At 37.5% G+C, this 13,489-nt stretch overlaps 1 protein-coding gene across 4 annotated transcripts in view; it reads right to left on the minus strand.

Moving 5' to 3' along the window:
* The window catches only part of ZNF451 (zinc finger protein 451), an 83,229-nt gene that overhangs the window by 9,735 nt on the left and 60,005 nt on the right, over positions 1-13,489 (minus strand). For 2 of the 4 annotated variants that reach the window (XM_019624592.1, XM_019624591.1), the window contains 4 exons: positions 13,064-13,194; positions 10,893-11,079; positions 6,236-6,304; positions 1,036-5,131 (listed from right to left, as the gene is read on the minus strand). In XM_019624592.1, the coding sequence (XP_019480137.1) occupies positions 5,085-5,131; positions 6,236-6,304; positions 10,893-11,079; positions 13,064-13,194 (434 nt within the window). In that variant the 3' untranslated portion in view covers positions 1,036-5,084. Of the gene's footprint in view, positions 1-1,035; positions 5,132-6,235; positions 6,305-10,892; positions 11,080-13,063; positions 13,195-13,489 lie in introns of those variants that run through there. The other 2 variants (XR_002121944.1, XM_019624590.1) reach the window with 2 other exon arrangements.

Below are 13,489 nucleotides of genomic sequence, written 5' to 3' on the forward strand. Positions count from 1 at the left end.
ACTAAAAAGATAGAAATTATCAGCTAAAACCTGATTCTTTGAAAAGATGAAATAAATGGATTAAATTCTAGTTAGACTGATAAAGGAGAGAAAACAAAAATTACCAATAGTAGGAACAAATGAGGAGGTATCACAGATCCTACAGAAATGAAAAAATATATATAATAGAATATTATTATGAACAACTTTACATTGGTACATTTGACAATTTAGGTGAAATGAACAAATTTCTTGAAAAATACAATTCTCCAAAACTGACACAAAATGTAACAAAATCTGAATACACACACACACACACACACACACACACACACACACACACACATTAAAGAAAATGAATTTATTATGAAAAGACTTCCAAGAAAGCAAGCTCCTGGTCAAGCCAGTTTTACAAGTGAATTCTATGAAACATTTAAAGAAGAAATAAAATCAATCTTGGAGTAAATTCAGCAAAGTGGCAGTTCTAAACACCCACCTTTCCAGAAACACTGAAACACAAGCAGAAACCATTAGAAAAAACTTCGTCGAAATTCTGGAAAACACTCAAAGGATCACAGCAACCAAGCAAACACTGAGTCAAGAAAAGGACAACATAAAAACAGTAGGAGAGGCCAGCCGAGTGGCTCAGTTGGTTAAGAGCTTGTTCAAGAGTGCAAGCTCTGAGCAACAGGGTCACCAGTTCAATTCCCACATGGGCCAGTGAGCTGCGCCTGAGCTGAGCTGCCACTGAGCTGCCAACAGGTGGCAGGATGGCTCAGCTGGCAAGAGCACGTGCTCCTAACAACAAAGTTGCCTGTTCGATGGTGGGCTATGCCTGCCTGCAACTAAGACTCAACTCGGCACCTTGAGCTGAGCTGCCACGGATGGCTCAGTGGATAGAGCGTGCGCTCTTAACAAGGTTGCTGGTTTGACTCCTGCATGAGATGGTGTCTATGCCCACCTGCAACTAACTGAACACAGCATCTTGAGCTGAGCAGCACAACTAGACTTGGAGCTGAGCTTGCTGCGCCCTCCACAACTAAGATTGAAGGACAACAACTTGGCTGTTCCCCTCCCCCAACTCCCCAATTAAAAAAAAAAAATCTAAAAAAAACAGTAGGAAAGCTTTGCGGTATTTTTACTTGCCTTTTCCCCACCTCGTCCCTGACTTGGCAGCAGGCTTGACAGCAGCCTGTGTTCCCATTGTGGAACCCTGGTCCCTGGTTTCAGGTGGAGCACAGAAGAATTTTCTCAAAAATTATTGTATTTGTGTTCTAAAATGTGTAGAGGCTACCCAAAGGACTGATACAAGGCATTCATTCATCTCTGTTTTGCCTAGTTCAGAACCCACTTAGGGCAGAAAAGCAGTAGGCATTGCTCAACGACATTGTAAGATGAACAAAACCCTACAGCCTAGGGCAAAAGACTATGGCTGAGACTGCCTAATATCTAGGAGAAAAAGAGAATTTCTTCAAGAAATTAGGGCATTCAAAAGCAGTTATGTGTACTGGGGAATTTAGGAAGCCAGCACATGCCCAGGACAGGATGCATGCTCAGAAAATACCTGAGAAGCCCTAAGCTGTCACCATTAGCTGATTTGTACACTCAGTGCAAGCCTGGCTAAATGTTGGAGGGACCCAGTACAAAGCCAAACTGTAAAGACTGGGAGAGGATGGTTTTTAAGATTCTGGTATTCAAAGACATCTCTTTCAAAACACTAGCTGAAAAGAAGCTAAAGGGACAGAGACTTCAGTGACCAGACATGACAAATAATACTGTCTTTGCAAAAACAGTTGGGAAAAGTAACTACGTAAACAAACAGAAAACTGCAGCCTTCAACAATCAAGAACAGCAAACTCAGGACTGGATAAAATCAATCCAGAAGTAATAGATTATATGAATTGCATATATAGTTTTCAACAACAAAAACACAAAGAAAACAAACAGGAAAGTATGGCCCATTCAAAGGGAAAAAAAATTGAGTTAAACTGTCCCTGAGGAAGCTTAGGCATTGGGTTTACTAGAAAAAGACTTTAAACCAACTTTTGTAAATATATTCTAAGAGTTATAGTAAACCATGAAAAAGGAACTGAATGATACTAGGAAAACAAAGTATGAACAAAATGAGAATATTAAAAAAGAAAGACATTATGAAAGATCATCAAATAGAAATTTTGAAGCTAAAAACAGAACTAAAATGAAAACTTCATTATAGGAGCTCAACAAATTTAAGCAGAACTTGAAATAGAACAATTTATCCAGTTTGAAGAACAGAAAGAAAAATGAAGGAAAGTAAGTAGAGCCTTAGGGACCTGTGGGATACCATCAAATGGACTACGATGCACATTATGGAAGTCCCAGAAGGAGAAGAAAAGGGCAGAAAGAATATTTGAAGACATAATGGCTGAAAATGTCCCAAATTTGAAAGATATATATCTACACATCCAAGAAGCTCAACAAACTCCAAGCAGAAGAAACTCAGAGATTCACTGAGACACATTATAGACAAACTGTCAAAAGCCAAAAATAATAAAAACACCAAGAGAGAAGCAACTCCTCACACATAAGAGATCCTCAATAAGATTAATAGCTTATTTCTCATCAAAAACCATGGAGGCCAGAAGTCAGTAAGCTAACATATTTAAAGTGCTGAAAGGAAAGAAAAACTTCAATATCCAGCAACACTGTTCTTAAAGAACGGAGGAGAAACTAAAATATTCCCAGATAAACAAAAGCTAAGGAAGTATGTTACTAGAAGATCTGCCCTACAAGAAATGTTAAAGGGAATCTTTCAGGTTGAAATGAAAGAACATTAGACATTAACTGAAAGCTATATGAAGAAATAAAGAACACCTGTGGGAAGTGTGTCTGTTTTTCTTTTCTATGGCTAAGTCTATGTTTCTCTTACTCTCCTTTGTTTCTGCCTTCACTTCATTTTCTCTGAAAGAGAGGTAATTATGGCAGAATAAGAAAGAACCCAGTAACAGGACTTAAAAGACCTATATATGAATCATGGCCCAATCATTTTGAGGCTGTAAATATTAAGGCAAATTAATGTTTAGAGGACTAAGTTTTTATGTAAAATGAAGAGAATATTCTGGCCTTCACAAGTTGTTAAGGTTAAGAGCAATTTTAAAAGTATTAAATTTTTCATAAACATTAACTGAATTAAAAAATGAGCGCTGTAATCTCTTCTCCTTTCTTTGTTCTTTAAACTGGCCACAATACAGAGTTTTGCTGTTTATGTTATAATATTAACAATTATATTGACTGATATTAATTGAAGGAACTCTAAGGCAAATTGCTGACACCTGCAGAAAAATGGTCTTGGCATTGGCAACGATCCACATAATGTGGTCTCTTTCTTTTCTAGTGATCTGAGTCAGAATATCTGTTAACTAGGCATACCTCTAGAGCAGACCTCAGATGCAGGTAACAGTAATAATAATAATGATCAAAATCACAACAGCAGTAGCAACCAATACATATACTGCTTACCATATGCCAGGTCATTCTAGTAGAGTAGGTATACCAGTATTCCCATTTTTCAAATGAGGAAACTGACATACAGTAAAGTTAAGTGACTTGCCCAGTATTACATAATTTGTAAACAGCAGAGCTGAGCAGTCCGAGTCCAAAGTCTACTCTCTTCACCACTACCCTATGTAGTCTGGTATAAAAAATAGGTTATAGAGGATCTTTATGATTGGCCTGTGTAGTCAGAGTCTGATAATGGTCTATAGAGAACCACAAAGAATGAGACCAATCATGGCAGGGGATGTGGTGAGGGGAAGCTGGGCGGATAAGGGACTCTACCTTTCCCCAAACAGACAAAAAAAAGCCACATGCAAATGTATCCTGAGTTTCACCGCTATTTGTCGGGCATTTACAGTGTTGTGCTGGGAAGGGAAGGAGGGAGGAGAAGCTTGAGAAGTTATTTCAACTTTTTTGAGTTTTGCTATCAGGTCTGGAATAGAACGTCACTTTGCTTTCCTGGTGCAGGCTCAACAAAATCACCCAGCATTCTCCCAGCCAAATGGCCTCTGTCTTAATTTCCCTTAACCAATATAGAGAGATGGGTCTTGGTAGCACTAACAAGTTTGAATTTGTTATAAGTTTATTCATTCAATAAACAATCATTTAGTGCCAAACACTGTGTTAGATGCTGTTGAAATTAAAGACAAATAAAACATTATCCCACTCCTTGAGGAGCTCATTGTCCAGTGGAGACGAGAGACGCAGACAGATTTTTTTAAAGCCACTTGGTATGGTATACAGGGAGCCTAGAGGAGACAGTAGTTAGCTCTCTCTAAAGATGGAAAATCTAGAAGAGGCATTTACCATACAAAATTGTCTACAAAAATGGCAATTATATATGATTCAACCTAAGAGATGACACTTGAGCTAGTTCTTATTGGGTGAAGAGGAGGAGGAAAAGAAAGAGTATTAGATGGAGGAAAGTGCACAGGAGACCAGGTTCCTTAATTTACATGGAACACTGTGTGTTTTTCATTCTTATATTATACAAAGCATCAGGAAATGAAAGAAAACACACACATAGCACTTCTTTGATTTTTCTTGAAATTAAAACATTATGTCCACACCTCATAAGACAACTATTAATACTTTGAAGTACCTGCTCTTGAATCCTTTAACAGTAATCCTTTTTCCAAACTAAGGAATTACAAAAATGTAAAACTTCTCCAAATGTCCAAACCATAAGATGCATTATTACATAGACAGTAAAATTCTACAAATTCTGGTACATATTTAGTTATACACATCTCAGATTTCCTGGGCTAGCTAGGAACCCTCAAAACCATGAAGGCTTCCCAAGTGTGATTATTTAAACATTATAATTTTGTCTGGCATTTTCCATGGAATGAGTCACGGGTGGCAAATAAAGGTTGCAAAATCTGAATTACTTAGATGCTCAATAGTGTTCATCTTTTAGTGGCCTTGATAAACAACTTAGCTGGCAGTTTTTGTTTCAAAACCACAAAAGTTCTTTCATTTATTTAACTCATTATGTGGCTGCTAAGCACTGAGTTAGATCCTGAAAGACCATGTTGGGGAAAACAAGTTGGTAAAAAATGTGCTTCTTATTAGGTCGTAGAGTTACTGCCAACTTTGTTTAACCGGTGAATTCTGGCTATAAGAGAGAAAGATAAGAGTTTTTACTTCATTGAATGGATGAATCAATTCCACTCCCAGACTCAAATTCCCAAACTCCTAATAGCATAAAGCTCTGGTATGCTCTTGGTCAAACTAATTGCATTATATGAAAGATTAAGCAAATGCATAGAAACAAATCAGCTAGGCTATTCTGTTTATGTTCGTTTAGCCAATTTTCCTTCCCACTCTCTGGTCTCCACAGTCCCACTCTCAAATCTCCAACAACAAATACTATACTAGAATGTATATTATGACTCTTGCTGTTGTCTTTTATGTCAAAGGTGCCAATGTAATAGTTTCAACTTCTTCAGTGATGCTTAAAGTATTTTCTAAAATCCGTTGTTTCAATTTTTCCCATGGTTATTAAAAACCAGTCTTTTATGGAAAAACCAAAGTAAAAAATATGGGCATATGACACAACCAAATAGTGGTACAGCCAGTAAATTATTTATTGTGAAGTAATACATAAAGTCCTCTCTAACCTATGGAAGAAAATATATAGCTTTTCCTTTGAAAAAGAGGGAAATGATTTTAATTTGTAGAAACAGCCCATTAATGTTTAGATGTAAGTACTTGCTTTCACAGCTCCACTGCATAACTTTTAATAGTCTTAATTTAGTACTACTCAAAATAATAAAAATTAGGAAACAAAAATCTCCTAGCCCAGGGTTAGCAGACTTTTTCTGCAAAGGGTCACAAAACAATTACTTTAGGCTTAGAGAGGTGGGAGAGTCTATACTGTGTGTCGCAACTACTCAACCTTGTTCCTGTAATGTGAAAGCAACAGCACAGTCAACACTTAAACAAGAGTGTGGCTATGTTCTAATAAAACTTTATATTTGCAAATGCAAGTGGTGGACTGAATTCGGTCCAAGGGCCGTAACTGGCTGACTCCTGACTTAGCCTCTTAATACTAAAACTAGTATTATCCTTAAATCATCTTATATGCAAACAATCCTTTGAATGAGGAAACAACTTTTTAAAACTCGGGGTAGGAGGAAGTAGGAGGAATGAATGGGTAAGAAGGGAAAAGAAATAGAGATCTAGTCAAGTAGGGAAAGGATTAGTTTCATTCGGTTACCTTCTGTAGATCTGAATTCTTCTTCTATTGGAGTACTTTTTACACCCAGGTTATCATCACTGTCACATTCTGTAAGGCAGAATCAATAAATGCAAATGTATTTCTGAAAAAGTTATTATGCCAGTATTTTCAGTGACTTCTCCCATATTCAAGCTTACTAATTGTTAATTCATTAGTACACAACATTCCCTGTAATTTTTTTCTTTACGTGATTACCAAATTACATTACTTAGAGAAAAAAATACAAACTAATGAAATAGGCAATTAAATTTTAACTATATTAAAAAAATTATTTGAAAAGTTCTTTTAATGTAACTTGGAGGAAACAGAAAATTTTAGTATTTAAAAAAACTAGAAAATTTTAAATGCCAGTATGTTTATTTGGCTCTATCAAATTAAACTCATTAAACTCTGAAGTTTCATTTGCATGAAATCATCTTAAAATTTTAAAAACTGTTAACAGACAAAATTCTCCTGTATTTTGAAAATGATGTGCATTCATCTGTATAGAAACCACAGGATTACATGAACAATGCCTCTGCATGGCCCAAACTCACTTGATGTCTTCCTACATGCTTTCATAATGAGACCTAAGGCTCTATGAAAATGACGTGATTGACTAGGTACTGCAAAAGTCACTTAAAATTTGAACCATGGTACCATCAGTGACCTAATATTTGGCTTATTATTTTAACTACATTTCAGAAGTCCCCCTTTGTCCGTGGTTCACTTTCTGTGGTTTCAGCTGTACATAGTTAACCACGGCCGAAAAACATTAAGTGGAAAATTCCAGAAATAAACAAATGGTATGTTTTAAATGTGCACTGTTCTGAGTAGCATGAAATCTCATGCTGTCCAGTTCTCACCCTGCCCAGCACATGAATCATCCCTTTGTCCAGTGTATCCATGCTGTTCAGTTGACCCTTGAGCAACACAGGTTTAAACTGTACAAGTTTATTTATTTTTTCAATTGCCCAGCACAGTTCAAACTTGTGAGTGAACTCTGTGGTTTGGAATCTGTGTATTCAGAGGGCCAACTGACCATAGGCAGACTTTTGACTGTGTGGGAGGTCAGAACCCCAAACCTCTGCGTTGTACAAGGGTCAACCATATATGCTACATGCTTGTTAGTCACTTAGTAGCTGTCTCGGTTATCAGATCAACTGTCACAGCATACAACAGTGCCTGTGTTTGACCCTTATTTTACTTAATGGCCCCAAAGTATAAGAGTAAGTGAGGCTGACTCTTCAGATATACCAAAGAGAAACCATAAAGTGCTTCCTTTAAGTGAAAAGGTGTGTACGTATCTATAGGAAAAACCATAGTATATATAAGGTTCAGTATTATCCATGGTTTCAGACATCCACTGGCAGTCTTAGAAGGTATTTCCTGCAGATAAGAGGAGACTACTATATAAAGTTAACTACGAGGCAGTTTGATGTGCTTAAGTCTTCCTTTCACAAAGAAAAAAATTTTGTCTTAAATCAGGTAACTGAACCTAAATATACTATGATTCAGCATAACTTTTTAATTTTAGAATTACAAAAGCATCTTTAAATCTAGATTTATATAAAATACCATGATTTAGAGATTCGATACTTCTTTAGCCACTTAATATTAATAAATTTCATTATTTTTAAAATGTAGTGGCCACAGCACATGATGAGATGCTCAACATCACTACCCATTAGGGAAAAGCAAATAAAAACTATACTTCACGCCCATTAGAATGGCTACTATCAAACACAAACAAACAAAACAAAAACCAGAAAATAACATGTGCCAGCAAGTATGTAGACAAACGGGGACCCTGTGCACTGTTGGTGGGATTGTAAATAAAATGGTACTGTTCCTATGGAAATCAGTATGAAAGTTTCTCAAAAAATTAAAAATGGAATTACCATGACCCAACAATTCCACTTCTGAATATATAGTCAAAAGAATTTAAAACAGGGTCTCAAAGAGGTATTTGTATACCCATGTTCAAAGCAGCATTATTCACAGTAGCTAAAACATGGATACAACCCAAGTATCCACTGATGGATAAATGGACAAGCAAAATGGGGTATATATCTATAATAGAATATAATATTATTCAGCATTAAAAAGAAAGGAAATTCTGGCACATGCTACCACATGGGTGAACCTTGAGGACATTATGCTAAATGAAATAATCCAGTCACAAAAAGATAAATCCTATATGATTTCACTTATATGAAGTACTTGAAGCCAGAAAGTAGAGTGGTAGCTGCCAGGGGCCGGGGGGAAAGAGGAATGGGGAGTTACTGTTTAATGGGCAGGGTTTCCGTTTTGCAAGATGAGAAGAGTTCTGAGAATGGGTGGTGGTGATGGCTACACAACCATGTGAATGAAATTAATACCACTGAAATATACACTTCAGAATGGTTATGATGGTAAATCTTAAGTACTATATTTTTCCACAATAAAAAAAGTTAGGGGGGCCGGCCGAGTGGCACGTTGGTTAAGAACTGGCTTGGGATGCCAGAGGACCCCGGTTCGGATCCCATATATGAGGGCCAGTGACACTGCCCTCTACAGCTAAGATGCTGAACAACAGCTCAACCTGGAGTTGGGCTGCCGTGGGTCGCCGGTGACGGCGTAGGCTGCAGTCCCCTGCAGCAGTGGGCTGCCATAAGCTACCATGTGTAGCCGGCGGCCAGCGTGAGCGGCCAGCAGCCACCGTCCAGAGGCCGGAGACTGATCTGCCTCTCCTGGGAAGAGCGCAATGATGGTGCCAGCTTCGGCCAGTGAAGCAACATCCTCCACAACTAGACTGAAGAACAAAACAACAGCAACTTATCTGTTCCCCTTCCCCCGATTCCCCAGCGCTGTTCCCCTCCCCCAATTCCCCAATAAAATCTTTAAAAAAAAATAAGTTAGAAAGAAAAACTAAAAAAAAAAGTCTTAGGAATATTTTCTTTTTGTAGTAGTAATAATAAAAATAGCTGCTATTTACTGAGCACATACAGTGCTTTATATGCAGTGCTAGACATTTCATACAAATCACTAATTCTTACAACCTTAAGGATATGAAAAGTGAGACTCAAAAAAAGTTGAGTAACTTGACTGAAACCAAACAGCTAGGAAGCAGCAAAGTTAGCATTTGAACCAAAGCCCATGCCCTTCTTTACGCACTGCATGATCTCTGCATTTCACAAAAATTTAGAATAATGTACACATGTGCCCCCAAAGAACAGTAAGTTCAAAAGAGCACAGATTATAAATGAGTGAAAAAACAAAAACCTGAAGCATAAAAGGCATTCAAAAGGGAACAATCAACATATAACAATAACCTATATCTTACCTCCAACCCTAAATACCCATGCAGACCTACTCATAGGCAGCTCTTATTTCAAATAAAATTGAAAGGCAAGTCCATACAGGTTTCACATTCTAAATTGAAAAAGAAACGCTCCCAAAAGCATGAGCAAAAGAGAAAGAAAGGGAGGTTGGCAAAGGTAAAAAATTAAGTATTTGACAGGATATTAAATGTTAAAGACTGGGACAAAAGAATGGAAGTAAAAGAGATTTAAAAAAAAAACACCAAAGATACAAAAAGCAAGTGGATGAAGACAAAAATCACAGATTAAAAAGATAAAATTCAATACTAAGGCAGGACAGAAATATGCAAAACAGAGTTGATTTTTCTTTAAAGAGCGCAGCTGGGCTCGATTAATGATCCCTAACTCTTCAGAAGTGAATTGATCCACTGTAATGAGTGATTACAAGAAAATTCTTTAGAATGGGTTTTCAATCAAAATGTGGCTCCAAGTAAGTTAAAAGAAAAAAATAGCTAGTATGCAAGCAGAGTTGGAAAATTTAAAGGCATGTAATAAATATGCCACAAAGTAGGCAGTTTTTCATTGAGGTCATTCATCAATACCTTTAAATCTTATTCATGGCTATGAATTATTAAAGTATTTACAAATTATTTTATTTTCTTCTACACATTCACTTCAGAAATTATGGGAAAAAAATTCTTTCTGAATCCCTAGAATTACATTCTTTTTTAAATACTGGTTAGTGAAATTGGGCATTAGTACTGCCTTTCTTTGAACAATCTCAGAAAGGTAGAGAAGAGAGTGTAAATACCAGGAATAGAACAAGAAGTGTAAGTAAGTACCTCTTCCAAGGACCTAAAGTAAAGATCTTTTAGGGCTTCATTTTGTCACTGTCAGCCTCTTAAATGGTCTTTTTTTTGGGGGAGAGGGGTATTGCCATATTATTTATTGCTTTCTGGTTTCACCTGTAAGAACTTTGCTTTCTGAAAAATTAAAGATAAATTTGGACTTTCAGAAACAAAGTAAAGATTTCAAAGTTTCAGAAACAAAGAAAAACAAATTCTGAGCTTTGCAAAGTGTATTAACATTATTTTATACCATGAATATATGTTACGTATATGAATAATTATTTTATCTATTAGATCAACAAGGTTCCAGAAAATTATGAATTCATCCTCTTCTAAAACATTAAAGAATGCAAGTGAGGAAAGGAAAAAATAAATAAGATAGAAGTATGAGAGCATGATGGTTTAGTGAGCAGGCAACAGTTCACTAGTGACAGCAGTTTATTGGTTTCTCTCAGCAGTGAAGTCTCCTCCTCTTGGATGGTCTGCACTGTGACTGCAGCTGCATACCTTTGGTGGTATCGGATATGCTATTTAACAAGGCACACATCACATCTCCCTCTAAGTGGTGAGGGTTTAGTATATGTGCTGGCCTCTGAGTCTTCTTAAACTGATTCTCTAGCTCCAGAAAACCTTGATCTCCTGAGAGGATGGTGAAAGGAATTTGCTTCGGTAGCTGCTCATCTAGACGGCCAGCCTAAGTTGGAACAAATGGCATATGTTGATGAAAATTAGAATTTGTGTTTCAAATCAAGTTACATATATTTCAGAATGAACACACACCTGAGAAGGTATATTTATCTTGTTTTCCTAGCTCCCACCAAAGTAAATATGTCCTTCATTAATGAAATATACCACATTTAATCAAATATAAAATGTTATCAATTATAAGCTATCTTATGTGCCACTAGGAAAGGAGGGAGGGAGGAAGGGACGGGGAGAGGAAAAATACAGGCCAAAAGAAGTCCAATAGGAGGCCACCTTGTAAAGCTGAAACACTATGAATCAACCATAGAGAAAAGGAAAGCAACGTAATTTGCACACTCAATCATGCCATTGGATAGGTGGAAAAAGAAATCTCTTATAGTTTAAAACATAAACATTAGTCAACAAGTTTGCAGAGTAAATTCATGTTATAAGTGTGACACAGAAACACTTAAGCAGAGAATTTCATTTCAACTAGTTTCTCTAGGTGACAGGCAGAGATAGAAGCAAATGCAAATCCCGCCTGTCTAGCCATCAGTCATTGTTAAGGCGCCTTCCAATTTCAGAGATGTTAAAATGTGCAAGTGTCGTAGTATACCTGAAGTATAGTGTCACCTCTTGATCAATTATTCCATAAATACTTGAGGGTCTACTATGTGTAGCTGACATTCTGCCAGGAGTTAGGGATAAAGCAGTACCGTATTTGCCGGCGTATAAGACGATTTTTTGGCCCTGAAAAATATGCCTCCAAGTGGGGGGTCATCTTATACGCCAGGTACACTTCAGATAGACTGCCCATAGTGCTTGCCCCGTGCCATAGTGGCCTCCCGATGCCCGCCCACTTCATTCCACATACCGTTCAGGCATCAGCAGCGCTGCTGGGTGTATGCTCGGCTGTTATGCGATTTTGCTGTTATGCGATTTTACCACACTCGCAAAATCGCACACAGCCGACCATACACCCAGTATGATAGCGCAAAATCGCGAATCGCGATACCATACTGGGTGTATGGTCGGCTGTGTGTGATTTTGCGAGTGTGGTAAATTCGGGTTACCCTATATTTCTTTACATATGCATTGAAGATTCGCGATTTTGCGCTATCATGGTGCCTGTTAGAATGTTGAAGAGCTCGCACTTGCGCACTAGTGAGGTCCCAGGGAGATGCTGATGCAAGGGTGGACCAGACTGCTAGAGTGACAGGGCGGGCAAACAGGGAGCAGGGACCAATCAAATCAGGCTTTGTATACAGCCAACAGCCAATCACAATACTGCACCATTGTACAGTACAGCATTGAAAATGTCGACCAGTCAAACCCCTATCATCCCTATCATGGCACCAGCCAAAAGAAAGAAGTATGATGCAAATTTTAAACTGAAAGTTATAAACTTTGCTAAGGAAAATAATAATTGTGCTGCTGCAAGACAATATGGAGTAACAGAAAAGATGGTTCGGGACTGGAAATCAAATGAGAAAGCATTAAAGAGTATGCCAAGGGGTAAGTGTGCATTAAGAAGAGGCACCCCACACTGGCCAGAACTCGAAAAACATGTAGCAGACATGGTGGCTCAACATCGCCAAAACGGTTGTGTGGTGACACGAAATACAATATGCTTGTTTGCACTTCAGTGGGCCAAATCAAATCTGATATTGTTTTACCTTTTATTTGGTGTGTGGAAGGTGTGCGGAAGAGGGGGTAGTCTTATACGGCGAGTATATAACAAACTCTGTATTTTGAGTGGAAATGTTAGGGGGTCGTCTTATACGCCCAGTCGTCTTATACGCCGGCAAATACAGTAAATAATTATGCTATGGGCCCCTACCCCCATAGTAATCATAAGTAGAACCTGATGTAGAAGATTTTATACAAAAAAATAGCACTGAAGAATGATCTACAGTGTAATTATGATTAAAGTGGAAAAAAAATCCAAATGGGTCCTAGCTTCTCATTAGATTTTGAATAAAACAATGACTCACATGCATACATATGGCAAAGTCAGCAGCATCTTTTCTTTTACTACAGCGAGGATGAAGGAAGAAGCATCCAATCCTATTCAGGTAATTGTAGATCTTACAATTGAGTGGAGGCTTCCAATTGGTGTTTCCTCCTATTATTTTTAGAAAAGGCATAAATGATAGTCAAATGGGAGAAAAAGAACAGAACACTAGATACAACTGGAAATTCTATCAAGGAAAAAAATATACTAAAAAAAAAAAATTTTCCTAGAGGAAAGTACCACAGAATACAGAGGAACCCAGTTCTAGTGCAGGTATCACCATCTTGTTACCTTACAATCTTGAGAAAGTAGACCAACTTCCCTGAATCTACCTATTCACCTGAAAAGTCACAGGATGTTAAGGAGAACCAAAAGTAATGAGTAAAAATTCTTTGAATGGTACCGT

This window comes from Hipposideros armiger, unplaced genomic scaffold (genome assembly GCF_001890085.2).
Source record: "Hipposideros armiger isolate ML-2016 unplaced genomic scaffold, ASM189008v1 scaffold_595, whole genome shotgun sequence".
In the NCBI taxonomy this organism is placed as follows: domain Eukaryota; kingdom Metazoa; phylum Chordata; class Mammalia; order Chiroptera; family Hipposideridae; genus Hipposideros; species Hipposideros armiger.